This window comes from Felis catus, chromosome A2 (genome assembly GCF_018350175.1).
Source record: "Felis catus isolate Fca126 chromosome A2, F.catus_Fca126_mat1.0, whole genome shotgun sequence".
Classification (NCBI taxonomy): domain Eukaryota; kingdom Metazoa; phylum Chordata; class Mammalia; order Carnivora; family Felidae; genus Felis; species Felis catus.
Window position 1 is genome coordinate 93,960,071 of NC_058369.1, and position 24,186 is coordinate 93,984,256.

General features: G+C 38.8%; 1 protein-coding gene across 1 annotated transcript; it reads left to right on the top strand.

Annotated features, from left to right (window-relative positions):
• The first annotated feature begins 23,513 nt into the window (after window positions 1–23,513).
• On the top strand, window positions 23,514–23,882 carry LOC101080444 (60S ribosomal protein L30-like). The gene has a single exon (XM_045041831.1). It carries the CDS (start codon window positions 23,514–23,516, stop codon window positions 23,847–23,849), a length of 336 nt encoding a protein of 111 aa, XP_044897766.1. The 3' UTR covers window positions 23,850–23,882.
• The last annotated feature ends 304 nt before the right edge of the window (window positions 23,883–24,186 follow it).

A 24,186-nucleotide genomic window follows, 5' to 3' on the forward strand; every position in this document is an offset into this window, starting at 1 on the left:
AGCCAAGGGGCAACAGAAGCTTAACTTTGCTAATGGTTTCTCTAGGACGTTTGTTTCCTCTCTACTGAATGTGTTTTGTTTTTGCTTCTAGTTTGTACATAGTAAAGTTATTCCCTATTAGGGTGGTAGCAGTGACTGAGAATTTGTTTCATAATCTAACCATTTGGTGAACTTCTTGGTGGATGATGAAGATGCATTTTCTGTGAAGCGAAAGATAAGAGAAATCTGATTTGCTAGTCCTTTTTGTTTGCCTGTCTATTTGTGAACACAAATCAGTTAGGATTTCATACCCATTGAGAAGAAGAAAGTTCTCTGAGATATGAATCAGAGACTTGTTTTTCTCTGTTTATTTTTGACCAGTAGCTAAAGTTATACAACTTAGGCTGAGCTATCCATGTATCTGAGTATCTATATGTCTATAATTGACAAATGTCTTGACCTCTTGTTATGTGATTGCAAAATGTTTTCCTATCTCCAAATAGTATTAAGATATTAGATTATAATATCTGAAACTGAAGGAGTTCCATTCTAATTAGTTTATAGAGATTGATATCAGATTGTCTAAGCAACCATCATCTGTAGCATTCCCATAATTCACAAAACAATAAGAAAATTGAACTTCTAGGGAAATTAAACTTCTAAATGTACTGGACATTTAAGGGAAAAAAATCCTGTTATGAAATCTGTTAGCTCAGAAATCTTTTAAGAACCCAAGATCACATAATTAAGGTTTAGTTATATGGGTTTAATATTTTTTTAAATAAGCTATGTCTTTTCTCTAATGTATCAGAGTTACAGATAATACAAGTTTACATTTTATTTCTTTTCCTTCTGTGTCTGTTTTACATCAACTCCTTTTCTTTTTTTTTTTAGCTTTTCAATCCCCAAAGTTGCCAAAGACTTAGAAAAATAGCAGAAGAGATTACTGGGTGTCCTTATTCACCCCACCCAAGAGTTCTAATGTTCTGTAACTGTTATAAAAATTTATTTAAAAAATACTACAGAGGAGAGATATGTGTTCAAAAACACAGAGTCATATACAGAAACAAATATACTGGACAAAAAAAAACCACCATATGCATTCTAGAAGGTAAGAGAACTATTAAACTATTTACCTGTCATTTATAAAAAAGCAAGTCTATAAAAGAACATAATGCCCTTTCAGTAGAATTTTGGTCATTTGTCTAATAAATTCTCCAGTAATATCTGATTCCATGGGGTGGTGCACCTTTGATAGTCTTTGATTTCCTAATCTATTTAACAAACTCTTCAGGGATAGAAGTTAACTTGTAGAAAACTGAACAGTAATACAAATGTTTCTAGCCCATAGCAATTTAAATTATTCCTTCTCATAGAGATGCAAATAAATTTCATCTGATAGAGAATATAAATCTCTATAAATCAAATTCTCTTTGAATCAGTTTTAACACTTTACTGGTTCCCTCATTAATTAAAGAGTTAATTTAAATCTTTGGCAGATATTCATTTTATATTTGTATGAGAACCATGACTTCACCTTTTTAAAAATTACACTTTATTACCATGAACCTAGTACTTATGTAAATAAAAGACAATGAATCAGAAATATATTTTAATTGAATTTGATTATGTGATAGCAATCATAATAGTAGCTACTCTTTATTAGGCTTTTAATAAATAGTACCAATACTATGCTGACACCAATATTTTAGTCATCTTTCCAATGACCCTGCATTATTACAATACCCATTTTTTAGGTGAAGAAACACCTAAACCATTATGTTGCTCAGGATAACAGAATTGGTAAATTGAAATCCAGGAATCAAGTGCAGATCTGGCTGATTTCAAACCTATTTCCACTAGCAGTGCTACCAGACAACCTCGTAATCTCTCTGGATGTTAGTCTTTCCCCTGTTACCTAATGGCAACCTTTCCCACAAGTTTTTAATTGCTGTACCTTTCCCAGATACAAGCCTTCATCCATTCAAGTGATTTCAAGTGTGTTCAATATATCATAAGGTAAATTTTTAATTTGAGAAGTCAAAAGATAAAAATAATACAACAGAGCACTAATTAAAGTAATTTAAGAAAATCAGCTAAAGTAATTAATAAAGCATCCAGTTAAAACACTTAGTTAGGCACCCCATTGTGAACGGGCACATTTGAAACAAGAAATAAATGTGAGGGGAGCCACAATAAAAGAAATTAATAACCCCTTTTAACATAACAAGTGATAAGCTGAAATTCAAGTAAAATAGCAATGCAAATTAGGTGTGAAGAGTGTTGTAAGTTTGAAATTAGGAGGTACAAAAACAAGGTAGGCAAGAATGAAAAAGTGGAAGAGTCTGAAACCCAGAGAAAGCTGTCTGCAGGGGCAGTGAGAGATGGCTTCTAGACAAAGGTCTCTAGACTGAATCTTCACAAAATGATATGGAGGACACAGGAAAACTACCTAAAAAAACTTGGGTCCTCCAACCCTCTATCATACAACTGCCCAATTAATTCATGTGGAGAAGTGCATTAACCTGAACCGTGACATCTTGAAGAAGGAGCTGGGCCTGGCTGAGAGGGACATCACCGACATCCCACAGCTCTTCTGCCTGGAACAGCTGATGAACGTCCCCTCCGACCAGCAGACGGGGAAGTTCTTCGCGAGGCCGTACTTCCCTGACCTGCTGCAGATGATGGTGATGGGCAAAAATCTGGGCATCCCCAAGCCTTTTGGGCCCCAGATCAAGGGTACCTGCTGCCTGGAAAAAAAGATCTGCCAGTTGCTAGAGCCCCTGGGCTTCAAGTGCACCTTCATTGATGACTTTGACTGCTACCTGACTGATGAAGGAAGGGACTTCTGTGCCTGTGCCAACATCCGCCGGGTGCCCTTTGCCTTCAAATGGTGGAGGATAGTACCGGAGCCCCAGGCCTAGCGTGCCAGCCCTGCCCCAGCAGGAACGGCCCATTACCATTCACCAGCGTTAGGATCCCCTGCCTCTTTGGGAGGTACTGCACCCCTTCCTTACCTGTTCACCCTGTCCCTCAGTATCCAGAGCAACAGCCAACACTGCCAGCCTGAACCCCTCAGAAAACGGTCTTCAGCTGAGAACCCATTAAAGTTCGAGCTGTTCTGAATGCAAAAAACAAAACAAAACAAAAAAAACCCCACCTCATTGTGCCTACATAATGCAGCCACAAGTTATGATGACAGGTGCCAGCTTCAAATAAACATCAGAAGGGAAACATACACACACAAGAAGAGTGATAATCCCCTGCAAGCCTAAAGTATATAAATTGGGTGGGTTTTTTCATTGGGAACTTAAGATATATCCTCAATCTTAACTTTTCATGAAGCAGATCCAATTCCAGGTGACAAAAAAAAGGGCTGCCCCAATTTGCTTCACTCCTGAGGCCATGTGATGGAGCTTGGAACTTCAAGTCATAGATAACTGGGTTTAAGTCTGGTTCACCTGCAGCTCTGTGACTGTGAGCAAATTTTTTATGTCTTCTAAATCCTGGTTAGATGAAGCAAAAGAGCAAAATAATACCTACTTCATTAGGTTGTAGTGAGAATCAAACACAATAACATACTGAGTACCTGGCATGTGTCTACCACAGAAAGTCACTCAACAAATGTTCTCATTCCTTTCTCTCCTTCCTACAAAGTGTAACTGTTTGGGGAATGTTTGGGGGATCCCTTGCCTCATTTAAAATATTCTATTCCCAAGACAAGTTATGCCTACTGAGTTTTTCCCAAAAGAATCAAATCACTTGAAACCTTATAGTTCTATAGAGTTGGTTGCACCCCCCAACTTTTCCATGTCTTCACACATTTAGAAAGTAATACTATTTGTATGGTACACTGGGATTAAACATCAAGACTGATTACAGCCAGAGGTAACAGGCTCTTCCATGACCCATTTGTGGCACACAAGTGAGGCATGGATCACGTATTAGAACTCTAAAATGGTTCTCCAAGTGTGGTTCCTAGACCAACAGAAACCTGTTAGAAATGCAGTTTCTTCACCATCCAACTTGTACAGAATCAGAAACTCTGGGATTACTATTCCACAATTTGTTTTAATAAACCCTGCAAGAGATTCTGATGCACACTGAAGCTTGAGAACTGTGTATGCCCTATACAGTTCTCTTAAGTTCTTAAATAACAACACTTCCCATTTTATTGAATGTTCTCATTTTTTAAAAAATCTGGCCTTTTTAGTGATACATGGGACCCTGAGCGGACTCTGATTAAGGGCCCACTTTCAGAGTATCTTTCTTCACATAAAGCCTGGCATTTTCAAGACCAGTGAAAGAGCTCTGTCCCTTCTACAGCCCAGCAGCAAAGTGTCCCTTCAAGATATGTAGGTTTAGTATTTGCAGAGAGAGGGATAAGGGAAATAAAATACAGTGCAATTGGAAAATACTTGATTTTTTCAAAAAAAATTTTTTTAATGTTTATTCATTTTTTTAAAAGAAAGGGAGGCAGAGCGTGAGCAGGGGAGGGGCAGAGAGAGAGGGAGACACAGAATCCGAAGCAGGCTCCAGACTCTGAGCTGTCAGCACAGAGCACGACACAGGGATCAAACGCACAGACTGTGAGATCATGACCTGAGCCAAAGTCAGACACAACCGACTGAGCTACCCAGGCGCCCCTAGAAAATACTTGATTCTTAAAAGTCTTTTCCAAAGGGTCTCAGGTCCTGTGCTGCCCCTTAGAACCTACTTCCTTGAGCACCTGTGTACCTTGATCTTTTGTCAAAGCCATTCTTCCCTAGAATATGAATGAAATTTCCTACGAGAGGGGAGCCCTTGACCTTTCCTACTCCATTACATGATGAAAATTAAAGTTAAACAGCCTAATGGAGAAAAAGGGAATTTATTTCATATTTAATAATTAAAGTCATCATGATGATCAATTGAAAGTGTGCAGTGTATTAGGCCACAAATGTGAAAAAGAATTGTTCTCCAGATGAAAGTGCCATCTTTATTATAAAGTAAGCATTTTAAAAAAGGACTTTTACCATTCACATAACATCTCTCTTATCCCCTCTGACCACAAAATGAGAGACTTGTTCTTTTGCTGTGAATAATATCCAAGTGAAAGAGTTACAGTAGGGATGAGACTAAGTACAGCTCCAAAAAAATCTTAAGAGAAAAGATTGATTCATCTTTTGACATTTTGGTTTCTTGTGTACTTATTAAAAAGTGTACCGGTTTAGTGGAATAGACCTTAACAAATGTCAACCTCAAGCTTTTTTACATTTTTTAAAAAACCAATTCCACACGTCAGCTGCTTGCTTATTCATACTTCCAGTTCTGGTCCAGCCTGAGGAGTGTGCACTTAGCGGTCACTGGTCTCCGCTGAACTTTCGTCAAAGAGGATTTAATGTCTCCCAGCACTCTGGTTAAAGATTTATCTTTGTTGTTACACTACATTATATTTTGTGTGTTCTCCACCTCTCACAAATGAATGTTATTCATTTCTAGTTTTAATTTTGCTATTTTATACTTAATTAGATTCTACAATATTCATTTCTAAAAAATGTCCTCTAAATTTCATAATGTTCTCTACCAAATAGTCTTTAAATTAGCCACAGTCAATAAACAATTTACTCTCCTACATGTTTTGCTGGATGTATTAATCTAAAAAGGGCTTTATTTAATCCAAATATGAAATTGAAATTTTACAGTGCTTATATCTCTGTCATTCATATGCAAAATAATGTCATTATTATTGGATCTCAAAAGATATAATCTACTTATTTACAATATTTAAAAGCTATGTTTTTCCATTACTTTGTTTTGTTTCTGTGTTTTCTGTTTGCTTATTTGTTGTCTGTATGTTAATTTCCACCTTTACCAAACAAATGAATTTAAAATGCAGGATGGGTGTCTTTCTGTCCATAATCATCCAATGTTTCATGTATAAACATAAAGAATGGTAGCTTCCCATCCAATTAAAAAATGGGTAGAGGACTTGAATAGATATTTCTCCAAAGAAGACATACAGACGGCCAACAAACACATGAAAAGATGCTCAACATCACTCATCATCAGAGAAATGCAAATCAAAACTACAATGAGGTATCACCTCACACCTATCAGAATGGCTACTCTCAAAAAGAAAAAAACTAAGTGTTGGAAAGGATGTGGAGGAAAGGGAAACTTCATGCACTATTAGTGGGAATGCAAAATGGTACAGTCACTGTGGAAATTCTTCAAAAAATAGAACTACCACGTGATCTAGCAATTCACTTCTGGGTATTTATCTAAAGAAAACAAATACATTAATTCAGAAACATATATACACCTCATGTTCATTGTAGCATCATTTACAACAGCCAAGATATGGAAGGAACTTGAGTATCCATCAATAAATGAATGGATAAAGAAAATGTGGTATATATAAATAGTGGAATACTACTCAGCCATAAAGGAAATTGAGATCCTGCCATTTGCAACAACATGGATAGACCTAGAGGTTTTTATGCTAAATGAAACAAGTCAGACAGAAAAACAACTACCATATGATTTCATTTATATATGGAATCTAAAACACAAAACAAATGAACAAACAAAACAGAAACAGACTTAAAGATAAAGAGAACAATTTGGTGGGGAGGCAAGGAGAGAAAAGATGAAATAGGTGAAAAGTATTAAAAGATACAAACTTCAACTCATAAAATAAACAAAACAGGGGTGCCTGGGTGGCTCAGTGGGTTAAGCGTCCAACTTCAGCTCAGGTAATGATCTCGCAGTCTGTGAATTCGAGCCCTGCGTTGGTCTCTGTGCTGACAGCTTCAAGCCTGGAGCCTGCTTTGGATTCTGTGTCTCCCACTCTCTCTGCCTCTCCCCAGCTTGAGCTCTATCTCTCTCTTTCTATCTCTCTCTTTTTAAATAAAAAAAATAGTAAATAAAATAATAAGACAGTATGCAAATACAGCATATGGAATATACTTAATATTGTAACAATTTTATATGGTGATAGTAGCTAAATTTATTGTGGTGATCACTTCATAATACATATAAATGCTGATTCACTATGTTATACACCTAAAACTAATATAATATTTTGTCAACTAACAAAAATTTTTTAAAATTTTTTAATTAAAAAAAGAATGGTAGGCTTCCTTTGGTGATTTTATTCTTTTTTTTTTTTTTGAGGGACAGTGAGCACAAATGGGGGAGGGGGCAGAGGGAGAGAGAGAGAAAGAGAGAGAGAGAGAGAGAGAGAGAGAGAGAGAGAGAGAGAGACAGAATCTTAAGCAGGCTCCATGCTCAGCACAGTGCCCAACCTGGGGCTCAATCCCACGACCCTGGGATCATAACATGAGCCAAAATCAAGAGTCAGAAGCTCAACTGACTGAGTCACCCAGGCGCCCCCTTTGGTGATTTTACTGAGAAATTCTAATTTACATAGCCGCAGACAATAAAATGTAATGGTTTTGAAATCAGAGCTACCTGATTTCTAATTCTAGTTCTACCTCTTAGACAAATTGAATGACAATGAGAACAATGCTACATTTCCAGTGAATGGCCTATAGCAAGCCTGATAGCAACTAAAAAGTAGTTTTGGGGTATTTGGCTGAGACCTGTCACCCATTTGGCTGAGACCTGTCCGTGCAATCACCCAGAGTGATTCAGCCGATCTGGCTGGCAAACAATTATCCCATTTTTTCCTCACCACTCAGAAGCTGCATTCTAGGTTAAAACTAAAAAGAAAAACATAAAGATATCCTTCCCCATTTAGAAAGAACTACTTTTATGTATCAAGAGTATAAGGACACGTAACCCACTGTCAGAAGGATGACAGTGTAAGAACTGAGATGATAGAATTTTGGCAGTAGAGAATACTTATTTTCATCAATATTTTTAGAATCAGTTTCTTAAAAAGGTACACACAATTGGAAAATTCTTCTCACACTAGAAGATTTATTCTTTATACTACCATAGCAAAGCTTCCAAAAGGTCCTATAATAAAGAAAATTTTCCACAATGTTTTAGCTTAGGATTTCCCAAGCTTCTGTAGTTATGGACCCCTTTTCCCCTTGGAATACCTCTAAACACTATGTTGAACTAGCTTCCAAAATAAGAGCATTTGAAGACTTCTGATCTAAGCTAATCATTGCATACATCTGAAAACCTAGGGCCAATTCTCTATAAATACCTGAGTTCCCAGAAATCTATCCCACTTGGGGCCCCATTATCCATCTTCAGTGTTGTGAAGTTTTAACTCAATTATGGACTTTATTTGACCTCTGAAATTGTCTTTTCAGAATTAGATCATACATATATGTATTAAATAAAATAAACTAGCTCTTACCCACACTGCTTTGTATCACAATTGCACATAATACTACCAAAACTAGGTTTAAAGTCCTCTCAAATCCTTAACTCTTCCATTAAATTCTCCAGAATGCTTTACATAGACATCCAGATATATGTCCCACTTGATGACCCAGAATTGCAACATTATTTGAAGCTACTTGAGGAAGGAGGAAATTGAGTTTGTTTCCAACATTCCATCCATGTTCCATCTAGACCCACATTTACTAGACTACACTTCTTAAGACAAGAAGATAAAACAACATATTTTACCCTCTGACATTAAAATGTCATAGAGAAAGATCCATCTGTAGTTTAATGATTTCTGAGAACTAGGTCATAGGCATCTTATTATCACATAATTTGGGCATTTCCATACAGCCAGAGTGAAGATTATAGTACAGCTAACAAATGCATTCAAATAAATGTAAAAAGTCAGTGCACATTATTCAAATCCAAAATACATTAAGAGGGGTTTTATTGGCCTGTATCATCAGGAGAATTTCCTCTCCACTTAGTTTACTTGCATTGGCACAGCTTTAGGGAAATGAATCTACAGATAATGCTTTACTTTAAATCAAGCCATGGAGGAAATCCTATATTTCTCATTTATTTCCTGCATTGTCTTAACTTCCATTTCATAAGAAAAATATTCCCCAATAAACTAGAGTTAAAACTTGGATGAGACGGGATCTAGCCAAAGAGCTTCTTAAACTCTATAGTCCTCCAACAGACATAAATTCTGGGAACTGGAGAGTTCTCCTAACTTCTCGAAGACTTTTTAAAATTCCCTTTTATTGTTTGTCATACTCCTAGTCTCAACAAGTTCTCCAGTCCATGAGGATGCCCTAATTTCCCTCTTGCAGTTCCTAAAATCGTGGCTCCGTCTTGCTTCAGTCTAAGTTCTTACCGAATACAATAAAATTGAGCTGTATTCTACTCTCCTGTAGTGCCAATTCTGTACTTTAAACTTAGAAAACACATAAATCTCAAAATTCCTTAAGTGTGCGATTTTATCCCTACTTCCTTAAGCCTATATATTAAGTTCATTAATAAATAATTTATTAAGAATGAAGGGAAGTGTATATCCATATTACCATCCTATGATATCTTTTTTCCACAGGCTTGGGGAAAATAATTTGAACAACACATTTATTGCTAATGGTAGTTCACATTTATTAGGCACTATTCTAAGTTCTTTGCATGGATTAGTTCATTCAATCTTCACAACCATCTCATCAGGCAGGTACAATTATTATCCTCATTCTATAGATGAGAAAATTGAGGCACGTAAGGTTAGTTAATGTGACCCAGATTAAACAGTTAGTGACAGCCATGGTATTTGAACTCAAGTAATCTAGCTCCAGAATAAATGCTTTCAATTACTACACTATAGTACCTCTTTTGAAATCGTGAGCAAGAAAGTCAATCATTTGAAGTCCCCATATTGAGAGATACTAAAATTAGTATTTTAAGTATTCTTTCAGGTCTTTAGATACATTTTCACTCCCAAGATGGCTTCTTCACTCATATGCCTGGCACCTTGATTTCTCTCTCCACATGGAAACTCATCTTTTAAGGACTCAGGGTTGTCACACTTCTTTCATTGTGGCTCAGGGCTCCAAGAGAAGAAAGTAGAAGCTGCCACTCTCTTTGGGCCTAATCCTGGAAAGTGGTGGGGCTTCACTTCTGCTATGTTCTGCCAGTCAGAGCAGTCACAGAGTCAGTCCAAATCTGAGCAGAGAGTTCATGGATGGCCACACCTTGACAGGAGGAACGTCAAAAAATTCTTGGCCATCTTTTGTCTGGCACAACACAATTAATATATTTTAATCAGGCTTTCAAGTGTATCTTCAGACACATAGCCACATATACTGTAAATTTGAAATAAATGGAATTATGAAACAAATGCTATTTTTGTGGACTCCTGTCTTTAAGTAGTTGACTTTTCTCCTCCCGAATACATGCCTACTTTCCCCAGCCTGGTAACCAATGTTAAAATCCTTTTCTGCAGTCATATAATCATATGTTTTACACACACACACACACACACACACACACACACACACACCCGTCTTTATGTAGTCATTAAACAGCTGACAGGGGCGCCTGAGTGGCTCAGTCAGTTGAGCATCCAACTTTGGCTCAGGTCATGATCTCATGGTTCACGAGGTGAAGCCCCACATGGGGCTCTGTGCCGACAACTCAGAGCCTGGAGCCTGCTTCGGATTCTGTGTCTCCCTCTCTCTCTGCCCCTCCCCCACGCACACTCTGTCTCTGTCTCTGTCTCTCTCTGTCTCTCTGTCTCTCTCTCTCTCTCAAAAAATGAAAAAATGTTTTTAAAAAATTAAAATAAAAAATAAAACAGTTGATGAAGCCTCTGCTTGATCAAACTTTAATTAAGTTCCTCTAAAGCCCTCTTTTCAGCTAGGCTTCAACATTGAGCTTCAGTGTGTGTCTGTTACATAGCCCAGTTGTAGCAAGAATCCTAAGTCAGTGTACAGCAAATCCATACCTGATATCTGATCCCACAGTATACAATAAAATTCCTCATCCCCTACATCAGATATCTGATCACCTTGGCCTGCCTTCGGCAAGAGTCCCGTCAAGTTGGCGTAGCCAGAATCCTCCCTTACTCTTAATGTTTCCTCTTAGTCATATTTCAGCCCTTGGTCCCCATGCTGCTCTTTGGCTATAAATTCCCACTTGTTCATGCTGTATTAGGAATTGAGCTCTGTTCACATGGGGGTCTTTTTTCCCCTTTTACAACAGTTCCTGAATAAAATCTGGTTTTACTGCTTTACAGTTCTGGTTTTTCTTTAACATAATACCTCTCTCCAATGTACATGGAAAAGAGTTAACATTCTTTTTATTGAATATATATCTATGTTATTAATATAGCAAAACGCATTCAACCATTCCCTTTAAAGATAGAAAGTGATATTCATGAAAATTATGGAAATAAAGTGCTGATGCAGAAAAAGATGGTGGATTAAACAAAGGTGTCTACTCCTACCCCTTCCTAAAGGTTTACTGAAATGCATTCACAGAAAACTTACTGTAATCTCAAACCTACAATGACAGGGAGAGTGCATAACAGCAACAAAATCTTAGAAGCTAGAAAGCTGATGATGTTTGGTCAATCATGTTTCAGACCTGAGAAAATGAATTCCTGTCAGTAGTAAGCAAAGCCAAGAACCAACCAATTTATACTGTAAAATCACCAAATATCACAATTGGTGATTGGAAGATCTCTGGAGGAAGGGTTGAATGGGAAACTAAGGTGTATTGATTGTAAGCCTATTTAAGAAACAGGAGATGTGACATCATCAAGATCACAACATGGGCCATTTCTGGCTTCCATTCTCCTCCCAAGAAGAACAGTTACCAACTATCCACAGATAGGACACCATTGTGAAAATCCCAGAACCTGTAGTGAGCCTGAGGCACATCCCTGGGTGACAGGATCAAGGAGGACCATATTAGAAGGGTAAAAGGAGCAGTTTCACTTTGACTTCATTGCCCACCCCCCAGGCCAGCACAGCACCACAAGGAGAGGACTCCCTCAGGCCTGTGGCCTCTCCAGTGGGAAAACAGAGTCCAAAGTGGACATCAGTTGCCCCAGCATTGCAGGACACTTTTCAGGAGACCCGCTCAGATCTTTCATCAGGAGGATCGCTGAGAGAATCTCCAGGGCTAGACCACCGCGGATCAGATAGAGAAAGGGGGCAGAGATTATAGCAACTAGTGCTTAGATCTTGAATGATCACATTCTTTCTCACAGCTATGCCTGAACAGAGATTTCATCCAGCAGCTCTGCCCACCTGCAGAGACAAACCAGTGGCCTGGTCTGGCCAGGGAGCTGGGTGGGCAATTCTGTCCAATTTGGATCCCCAGCCAATGGGCTCTACCTGCCATGGAGACTGTTCTATGGCCCCATTCAGTCAGGGAAGCAAATTCTCAGTTCTATCCAATGGCAGAGCATAGCCTCCAATCCTACCTTATCACAAAGCCCAGCCTACCATGTGATCCAATAATTCCACTTCTGGGTATGTAGCTGAAGGAAATGAAATCACTATCTCAAGGAGATGTCTGTACGCCCATATTTATTGCATCATTATTTACAGTAGCCAAGATATGGAAACAACCTAAGTGTCCATCAATGGATGAATGGTAAAGAAAATGTGATAATACACACACACACACACACACACAGAGAGAGAGAGAGAGAGAGAGAGAGAGAGAGAGAGAGAGAGAGAAACTATTATTCAGCCATAAAAAAAGTCATAAATCCTGCCACTCACGACAACATAGATGGACTTTGAGGACATTATGCTAAGTGAAAAAAGAGAAAAACAAATACTGTATGATCCCACTTTTGTGGAATCTAAGAAAACTGAATTCACAGAAAGAGTAGATTGGTAGTTCTCACGGGCAGGGAGAGGTAGGGGAAATGGATGAAGATATTCAAAGAGTACAAACTTTCAGTTATAGGATGAAAATTTTTTGGATCACAAGCTCCTTAGAAGCTTCCCAGGTGTAATCTAAAACTAGCCCCCCTACAGAGAGGGTAAAGAGACACTAAAGAAAGAGGCAGGCCCCTCCAGGTTGGTAGATGGCAGTTTCACTAAGCAAAGGGAACTTACATAGAAGGCTTAATTTGGGTGGCAAGACAAGAAGATCTCTGCACCTGTCCACCAAATCTTAAAAGTTTATATAGAGGCCTTAACGGGGTTCAGTCACACATACAGGCCAGATGGCTTCAGTACCATATCACTATATTAAGGCTGTGTCCTTGGAGCAGCCTCCAGGAGCAGAGAAAGCAAGTGGAACTCACATTCCAAGGAGAGGAGAAAGGTGAAGAGCCTCCAATTGCTAGGGTCCAGCTCATGGGTCAACTGCTGGTCAGGTCTTTTCAGTGATCTTCCCCAACAGTATGTTTTGGAGATTAATATATAGCATGGTGACTGCATTTAACAATACCATAGTGTTTATTTTGAAGTGGATAAGAAAGTACATCCTAAAAGTTCTCATCACACACACACACACAGGTAACTATGTGAAGTGTTAGGTATGTTATCATTGCAAAATGATAAGCAATATATATGTATAGCAAATCATCACCTTCTATACCTTAAACTTACACAATGTTATATGTCCGTTATATCACAATAGAACTGGGTGGAGAGGGGAAGAAACAGATCTCACCTCCAATCAGAACAGGCAGAAGATTGCCTTTCTCCCACCCTGGCAGAAAACTAGAGGTTTAGTTTTTACAGAAGGTAAAATAGAAGATGTGGCAGTTACTGCTATGTGTTCACCGAAATCAGTTTCTTTTCCTTCCAGGAACACAGCTAGACAACATTTGCCGGTCTCGCCTGCAATGAGAGGCAACCATGGACTGAATTCCAGCCACTAGAATATATGAGTGGGAGTGATGTGTGCCTCTCATCAAAACTTCCCACACATTTTTCCCCTTTTGGCCAACCAGATGCAATGGATCTAGCATAAATTACAAGGCCATAAAATCGAAATAAACTGGTTCCCTAATGTGAAATAAGTCAGACCAGAAAAAGACAAATATGGTATGATATAACTTACATGTGGAATCTAAAAAAGCCAAACTCATATACACAGAGACTAGAGGCTGGTTGCCATGGCTGGAGAGTCAGGAAGACACTGGTCAAGAGCACAAACCTCTCATTAAAAGATTAATAAGTTCTGGGGCCTAATGTGTAGCATGGTAATTATAATTAATAACACTGTATTGTATACTTGAAAGTTGCTAAAAGAGTAGAAGTGAAATGTTCTCACCACAGAAAAAGAAATAGTAATTACATAACATGATTCAAGGTGTCAGCTAGAACCACAGTGGTAATCATTGCCCAGTAGGTAAGTGAATCAAATCAACATGCTGTACCCCTTAAATTTACACAATGTTAGGTGTCAATTATATCTCAGTAAACCTGAGGGAAAAAGAAATCTATAAAAGTTTCTTAAGTTGAAAAGGATGTTCATTAACTCCCCCAAATGGGTATAACTTTCTAATAGAGTAGGTAGAACTGGGCTTGAAGTTACAAAAGGAACTTATTGTTGACTGCGCTATATTCTCCTGACAGCATCGTTCTGTCACACAACTCTAGGGGACACTATTCACATGGATAATTGTGAATGATGTCCCCTGGATTTATGCAATATGGCGGCCTGAATTCCTGTTCAACTATCTCTGTTTTGAATGGCAATAAGTTGCTTTAGACTTTTCTGCATTTAAAATAAATGACAGAGTTCTCAAGGACAGTGCCATTTGGGTGAATTAGTGCTCAAAATCTCTGCTCCCCAGTGCTCCATTCCCATCGTCCTCATCACATGGTATTGCAATTTCTCTGTTGATAGGCCAGTTTTCCTCACTCAATTCCTCAAGGGTAAAGAGAAGAAGATGACAGGGAGAAGGATGTCCCTTTGCTTTTCAGCATGAGGACACATGATGAGGGAAAGAGCAATGTGGGGAGAGTCCAGGTTTTTCTCAAGCGACTGTTATCTGAAAGATCAAAGACGTATCCATGTAGTGTGTCAGGTGGATAAATTTTGGCCTTAAAAAAGTGAATCCTCTGGCTGCCTGAATAACCATATAGAAAGCATATAGAAAACATACTGAACATTACATTAGATTTTGGGTAAGCAAAGTGTGAACTTTTACTGTATTAAACCATTATGATTTGGGAATTTGTTTTAACAGCTAATATTCTTTATACCAACTTAGAACCTATCACCCCAAAGTGAGGAGCTTTCATAACAAAACAACAAAACCTAAATTATGTGAGGTTGACATGGGGTTCAAGTAAACAAACATGAGGGTATGAGTGGCCAGAGACCCTTGTAATACCAGGCAAAACATTTGATAAAACTGCTGTCTGCAATAACTTGAAAGACAGGCGACTGCCTATGAGTCTGGAGCTCCAGGGGAAGTGGTTGGAAAGTGTTAGAGAGATCATACATAATGGCTACTATTGGTATTGCATGTAAAAGATGAGCTCAGGTAAGAATTCGTCTGGTTTTCAAGTAATGACAGAAAAGAACAGACAGTCCAAAGTCAGAATGCTTTCCGGGTTGGAAAATCTGTCTCTTCGTTCACCAAATACTAAAAGATAAGATTTCAAAACACCTTAAGAAACAAGAGTCTTTTCGACTAAGCAAGGAAATTCAGCCTTGCAGCAGATGCCAATAAGGGTGCCACCTTCCAACCAAGACACAACTCAAAGTGGTCATTCTTTTTCTTTTTTTCAACGTTTATTTATTTTTGGAACAGAGAGAGACAGAGCATGAACGGGGGAGGGGCAGAGAGAGAGGGAGACACAGAATCGGAAACAGGCTCCAGGCTCTGAGCCATCAGCCCAGAGCCTGACGCGGGGCTCGAACTCACGGACCGCGAGATCGTGACCTGGCTGAAGTCGGACGCTCAACCGACTGCGCCACCCAGGCGCCCCAAAGTGGTCACTCTTAAGTTGAGCAATGTGAGAGTAAAGAAATAAACAGGGAAAACTTAAGACGTATGTCCAGGGAATTTCTATGTGAGTGGTAACCAGTATTTGGAACTTATTGAAAGTAATAGTTTAAAAACTATCAAAATTTTGATAGAATTGCCAAAGAAATCATGAGTCTGGTTTAAAGAAACCTGATTTGGAAAAGTCTTACTACAGCCCTCCAGAAGGAAAGGACAATGAGATTTACACATACTGCCAGAGAGTTACACATTCTCTGCCAGTATGCCAGAGAAGACATACTCATCAAAGTCTATGTCTGATGTGAATATAAAAGGCAATGGAGGAGAAAGAACCTCCTAGAAGGAGAGCCAGGGGCCATGAGGAACAGAGTCAGGGAAATTCCTCTCCAAAAGCAGAATCGGAGCCACACAAGAAATGTCTGTATCTTCAGGCTAGGACACTTCTATAATGCTTGCTTAACAAAATTTCAGAATCTATACACCAGAGATTGTTGTGTATCTCCTACCTTTTCTTTCCTGAATAGAATTTTCTTTGTGTTTATCCTGTCCCTGCTCTACCATTACTGAGGTGGAAGAAGAGTAGTTCCCTTGTTCACCTGTCAGTGCTTCACAAGTAACCACATCCAGCCCTTGTAGGGGGACTGCATATCACTCAGAAATCCCAAAGTAGGAACTGGATGCCATGACCGGATGGGTTGTCTGCCTTGGGGAGGGCTGGAGGGTGATATGTTCTATGTGTGAGAGGAAAATAAGACAGATCCTAAGTGGCCAGCAGAGCAAATGATCGCAGAAGTCTCTTTATGTTCACAAAACCCTCATTTTCTCCTCCTGGGCACATGCTAGACTACATGTTCCCAACTTGCTTACATTTAGGTGTGACTAACAGAGTTTGGCCAGTAGGATATAAGTGTAATGATGTATACCAGTTCTAGGTCTGGCCCATTAAAACCTCCCGAGGTGATCCTCCCTCTCCTTTCCTATCTGCTGGCTACATTCAGAGATCTGGATGAGGATCCCAAGGACCTCGGGGATGGCACAGCCACAAGGTCAAACAAACACAAACAGACAACAAAAAACTTGGGTCACTGTAGAACCAGGAAAGAACAAGGACGGTGAAGAGGGGACCATCATCAGAGAGTTGAGAAAATTGTTTCCAGAACAAAAGAGTATAAGCTCTATTAAAGCAAAAATTGTACCAGATAAAGGTGAATAGGTAAAGAAGACTTTATTCAAGGCTACTGCAACAGAGAAGAGAGGCCAGAACCAAGTCTAGTTCAACTCCTCCACCAAAATAACCTTTAGGAGAGGCTATAAGACCTAAGGTGGAGGTTCATAGACCACTTGTGTTTGCTAATTGCCTTACCCAAAGTAAGTAAATTTGCTTGTATCTTTATGATAGGAGTTAATTTTATAACTTGAAGCAAAGTTGTCTACCAAAGTTAGACTTCTACTCTCCCACAGAGAAGGAGAAATGGGGGCCTGATCTTCCTCAATGATTACATTTCAAAGGGAGGGTTCCCAGGTCCTTGAGAAAGACAATCAGGGATGTAAAACTGGCAAGAGGCCTTTTAAAAATTTTACACTGAGACTCAAAGGACATCAAAAGAATTTACAATTGCAAGTTTTCTAAACTAAATTACCTAAGAAAAGGAGGGAAGAGGCCTGGAGGAAGAAGTCTGTCTAACTAAAGTTTAGTCAAGCTGAGAGGAGCATGAAGTCCTTATTGCAAATGTCCAACAAAGTCTTAGGACAGTGGATGAAAACAGACCCACAAGAAGGCATGTGATTGTGAAATTTCAGAATAGTGAGAGTTATCAAAGATCAAGAAGTTCCTACAGAGAAAAAGCAGGTCACTTACAAAACAGAAACACAGATGACTTTGAATTTCTCAAAGTAATGCTGGAAGCTAGAAAACAATGGAGCAATGCTTTCAAATTTCTGAGGGGAAATAACGTCCAACCTAGACTTCCATACAGAGCCAAACCATCAAGCAAGTGTAAAGGTAGAATTAAGACTTTCATACAAAGTGTCGATTTGTTTCTCATGCCTTCTCCCTGAGGAATCTATAGTTCAATGTCAGTGAAATAGTTAACCAAGAAAGAAGGAAAAGAGGAGATTGCATAGAAAAGAGAGAAAGAAAAAAAGAATCTCTAGGTGCTAGTGAAAGGAGATCTCCAGAAAAGAAGCGCGCCTCAGGCTGAGGGGGCCACCATTCCGGAGTGAAGTAATCAGAAAACACGGAATAGAATATCTGATGCATCAGAACATCTTGGGAGGAGGGGCACCTGGGTGGTTCAGTTGGCCGAGCATCAGACTTCTGCTCAGGTCATGATCTCACATTCAACGTATTGAAGCCCCGCATTGGGCTCTGTGCTGACAGCTCAGCAGCTCAGAGCCTGGAGCCTGTTTCGGATTCTGTGTCTCCCTCTCTCTGCAACGCCCCCCCCCTCCCCCCGCCCCACTGACGCTCTTTCTCTCTCAAAAATAAATAAACATTAAAAAAAAAAAAAAAGAACCTCTTGGAGGAGATTTAGGCAATTGGTGCCAATTTGGAAATGAATTGATAGTGAATATATTAAAAACTGAGCAAGTCACAAAAATCACTGTTAACCCTTGGAAGACTAAAAAGTTGTATAAGAAAAGACAAGTTATCACAGTACACTAAATATTTCCATTGTGAATACAGTTATAGAGTTATAATAATATAATCAGTGAATATTTCTCTAACCAAAAGTACAATATACATGTACATTGAGTGGATGAGGAGATAGGCAGGGTCCATGTGCTGCAGGGATGGGGAACAAAAGAGAGCTAAATCCTCATCTAACATAATGGGATATCAACATGAAATTCAATGTAAAGTAGGAATCTCTAAGTTATTTAATTATTGCCTCTAACAGGGGGAAAGGGGACAACAGAGCCAACATGGACAGCTGGTTTTCGAAGGGACAAAAGTCTTATGAAATTATTATACTTTTATTTTTTTAATTTTTTTAACGTTTTATTTATTTTTGAGACAGGGGGAGACAGAGCATGAACAGGGGAGGGTCAGAGAGAGGGAGATACAGAATCTGAAACAGGCTCCAGGTTCCGAGCTGTCAGCACAGAGCCCGACGCGGGGCTCGAACTCACGGACCGCGAGATCATGACCTGAGCCGAAGTCAGCCGCCCAACCGACTGAGCCACACAGGCGCCCCGAAATCATTATACTTTTAAACTGTAAGCATGTATAGTTTGATAAATCCAAAACAAAAATAGAATAAATAAAACAGAATAAAAGAGTGAGAGAGTATTTTCCTCACCAGAGAGTAAAGCATGCTATTAAGCCATTGTAGTCAAATCAATTTGTTGCTGGCATGGTAAAGGATGAATAGTTAATAAAACACAAAAAAGCTAAACCCAACTAGATTCCACTATATATGGTAACTTAATTATGAAAAAGGTGATATTTGAATTCTATAGGGAAAACATAGCTTGGCACAAACCACCACTCGTCTGAAAGAAAATAAAATCATACCCCTACCTAACCACAACATATAAAAATAACCTTAAGACACCTTAAAGACTTAAATATACAATAAGGGATTTAAATTTTTAGGAAAAATAACTGTAAGTAAGGTTTTTTAAAGAAGGTAAGATTTATTTGACTTTACAAAAACAAATTGTTATGTGGGCAAAAGACACTATAACAAAATCAGTGAAGAAATAACATGTGATCTATGAATATATGTTTGAACTTGCAGGCAATTAGAGAAAAGCAAATTAATTTTTTTTAACATTTATTTATTTTTGAGAGATGGAGAGAGACAGAGAGACAGAGCATGAGCAGGAGAGGGGCAGACAGAGAGGGAGACACAGAATCAGAAGCTGGCTCCAGGCTCTGAGCTGTCAGCACAGAGCCTAATGTGGGGGTCAAACCCACGAACCATGGGATCATGACCTGAGATGAAGTTGGATGCTTAACCGACTGAGCCACCCAGGCGCCCCAAGAAAAACACATTAAAGTAGCCATATTATGAGTTTGTACATATACCAGATTAGCCATTTTCTTTAGTGAAGCCTACTTTGATGGCATTGCCAGGAGAAGGCACTGCTAGCAGAAATGTGAGTCATTATAAGAGTGTTTTTAAGAAACAATCTGCCATTACCAGATACACTTAAAATTCATGTAGCCTCAGACTCAGAAATCTCCTGCATGGATAGCTACCACATAGAAATAAAGTGCCAGTGGGTAAGAATATCAGTACAAAGATGTTTATTGTAGCATTGTTTGAAGAGGCAAAAACTGTCAACCTCTTACAGGGTTTTTTAATGGCGCCACTGATGAAAACAGCTGTTTCAATAGGTTAAACCACAAAAACTGAATCAACAGACTCAGTTCCATTTAAACACCATCTCTGACTTACCAAGAAAGCTAGTATTTCCTTTTTTACACCCTGTCTCTTGGTTTCAATCATTCACACACTTTCAAATCTCTGGACTCCATGTCAGCAAAATCCCTGGAACCCACAAAAACGGTCACATGCCCAAAGCTTTTCATTAGAAAGCAACCACTCCATTTCTGTTTTCTGCACTCGCCACTGTTTCCCTTTAGACCATGCCTCCTTTAATAATATATTGCTTTGAGAGTCCAGGAAACTGAGTAATGATTATATGGCTAAAAAGCAGCCATATCTGGTGTAGTCCTACTCACATGTGAAAATATTGTCTTTCTCTAGAAAGGCACCACCAAATTCTCAACAGAAGAATAACTCCACTTGCTTCATGAAAGTACCACTCATTCTTACTTCCTTCTTTCTGTTCTACCACTTCCACATTTCATTCAATAAATACGTACTTTTGTCAGCGGCAACAATAAACATAATGTTATCACAATTCCAACTTTTGTCTTCACCCATATTGATGTATATATCTGAGAGTGGGAAGAAAGGCATAATTGTTTCTAAAAGATACTTACTGGAATAGTGAAATGAAAAATCTCATTAGCAACATATAAAAATGACCTATAAAAGGGTACAGTGACTCTGTCTGGGCCCACAAATAAAATTTTGCAATGAAATTTTAAAGGAAATGGTCCTTCCATTTTAACAGTCTCTAAAACTTCAGAAACCATTCAAGGAACAACTCCCCACTTGCCTTTGTCCAGTAGCCATGTATATAAAAGATAGATGCTAATATACCTACATAAGTAAGATTTTTCTCTAAAGAATACTCAGAAAGCATAACTCTATCAAAAATATATTAGCCCATAAAATCAAGTTACTGCTATTCATATTTGGGATCTTACTGAGAAATAAGTCTCTATAAGGTTATATCATAAGTAAAGATAATAGAAAGCATCTTGAAGAGGTCACACACAAAAGAAGCCATAATTCTCTCGTAATAGGGAACAATCACATTACACGTAGCCTTTGTAGGAAGAGATGTATTGAATGCACCATGAACTTGAGGATACTATGCCAAGGAGAACAAAGCCTCCACGTGAGTTGTCCTTTTGATTTAAAGTTATAATACCTTGCCCTCCCTCAATTCCATATGGCATTATATTTCAGCAACTCAAGGCTCTGAAGTGAGCTCATATAATACAGACAAAAATCTACCTCAATCTCATGCTTGCAAATATCCCAATTAACATCAAGCGATGTGAGCAGTGGTAAAACAACACAAGAAGCAGAGTCAGGAGTCCTGGATTCCAGGCTGGGAGCTCTCACAGACTGACCTTGAATTCATTTTTCTTTCATGCAATGTGGTTAAATTAGATGATCTCTAAGTCTCCTGCCAGAAAGTCTACAACTTTGGGGCAGGTTGTAATCAGGACTGAGGAACTTAACAGCTTCTTCAGCCTCCAAATGCAACTGAGGGCCGCCCTTCCTCTGCCCTTCATTCCCTCATGTATCTGATCTTTCTTGCTTTACACTGCCCTTTCCTTCCTCCTACTGCCAATTCCCTGCCTTCATTCAACACTGCCCTCCATTATTCTCCAGTAATAATGGTAACATTCATTGAATACTTTCTATGCACCACACAGTTCACATTCATTTTCTCATTTAATCCTGAAAACTACCTCATGAAATAGGGTAAATTATTTTCTCATATAGACCATGAATCTGGGTCTTAGAAAGATGGTTTTTCCTTCACTCTACCTCTGATCGCCACATTCCAGTATATACAATAAAGTAATGAAGCAATTATTAAACACCTGGTATGAAGTCCTTGGCCACAGTGACCAGAATAAAAGGATCACATGGTGAAGGGTGAATAGTTAGTAAAACACACAAGGAAGCTAAACCCAAATAGGTCCTGCTATACATAGTAACTTAATTATGAAAAAGGTGATATTCTGTAGGGAAAGCATAGCTTGGCACAAACCACCACTCATCTGAAAGAAAATAAAATCATACCCTTACTTACCACAACATATAAAAATAACCTTAAGACACATTAAAGACTTAAATATATAATAAGGGATTGAAAATTTAGGAAAATAACTATAAGTAAGATTTTTTTAAGAAGGTAGATTTACTTGACTTTATAGAAACAAATTGTTATGTGGGCAAAAGGTGCTCTAACAAAACCAGTGAAGAAATAACCTGTGATCTATGAAGATATACTTGAACTTGCAGAACTTGCAGGTAATTAGAGAAAAACAAATTAAAATTAAAATAGCCATATTATGAGTTTGTACATATATCAGTTTAGCAATGTCTCAGCTCACAGCTGCTGTTCATGATTCTTAAACAAATCTTTTAAGTAATGCCTGAGGTTAAAGTGGGGCTGTGAAAGCTGCTTGGGGAATGGGGTGATTTCTTCCCTCCTACAGTAACCTGCATAGATCATGGTTGTGCCTCAGCTGTAGCAGAAGTTTGGGTGTGATGTGTCTACTTTGACCAAGGACAAGATCCCCATACTCACAGAAGCTAATATTCAACAGGTTAGGAACCAGAGAAAAACACTTTGGTCACCAAGACTTTGTTCCCTTTTTAATCAATTGACTATAAACTGCTCCAATTTTTCTATGCATGTATTTTAGACTCACTAAGATGTTATGAAAGTTAAGGGGAACTATCAGATGCATCACATTGTTGTTGCAAAGAAAAGCTTTGTACGCTTGAGCACATTATCCTCTCTAAGCATCAATTTCCTGATTTATAAAATGAAAAAAGTACCTATTTTCAAAGAGTTTTATGCACATTAAATAAAATAACATCTATCACCTCTTAGCTGTTAGAATGGCTATCACCAAAAAGTCAAGAAATAGCAAGTGCTGGTAAAGATGTGGAGGAAAAAGGAACCCTTGTGCACTGTTGGTGGGAATGTAAATTGGTGCAGCCACTGTGGAAAACAATATGGAGGATCCTCAAAACTTAAAAAAAAGAAGTACCATAGGATGCAGTAATTCCACTTCTGGGTGTGCGTTTGAAGAAAACAAAAATACTCATTCAAAAAGATATACACCCCCTCCCCCCACTTATTGCAGCATTATTTACAATAATCAAGACATGGAAACAACCTAAGTGTCTGTTGAAGGATGACTCAATAACTAGAGTGTGGAATGTATGTGCGCACATGCATGTGTGTGTGCACACTCACGCACAATGGAAAATTATTCAGCCATAAAAAGGAATGAAATCTTGGTGGGAACTTATTCCTTTCTTGCTCCAGCCATCTTGGCAGCTGCTCTTGGTTGGGTCCATCCCGCACCTAAGGCAGGAAGATGGTGGCCGCTAGGAAGACAAAAAAGTCACTGGAGTTGATCAACTCTAGGCAGCCACTCATTACAAAAAGTGGAAAGCACATGCTGGGATTCAAGCAGACTCTGAAAATGATTAGACATGGCAAAGTGAAACTGGTCATCCTTGCCAACTACTGCCCATCCTTGAGGAAATTTGAAATAGAATACTATGCCATGTTGGCCAAAACTAGTGTCCATCACTACAGGGGCAATAACACTGAATCGGGCACAGCACGTGGGAAATACTACAGAGTGTGCACTCCAGCTATCACTGATCCATATGATTCTGATATCTCATTAGAAGCATGTCATAACTGACTGGTGAAAAGTAAATCAAGCAAAATTTTTCTTTAATAAAACTAGCCAGAGCTTGTTTAAAAAAAAAAAGTGGGGCACCTGGGTGGCTCAGTGGGTTGAGCGTCCGACTTTGGCTCAGGTCATGATCTCACGGTTTGTGCGTTCGGGCCCGCATTGGGCTCTGTGCTGACAGCTCAGAGCCTGGAGCCTGCTTCGGATTCTAGGTCTCCCTCTCTCTCTGCCCCTCCCCCACTTGTGCTCTGTCTCTCTCTATCAAAAATAAATAAAATGTAAAAAAAAAAGAAGAGACAGAAAGACAGATACCATATGTTTTCACTCTTATGTGGATCCTGAGAAA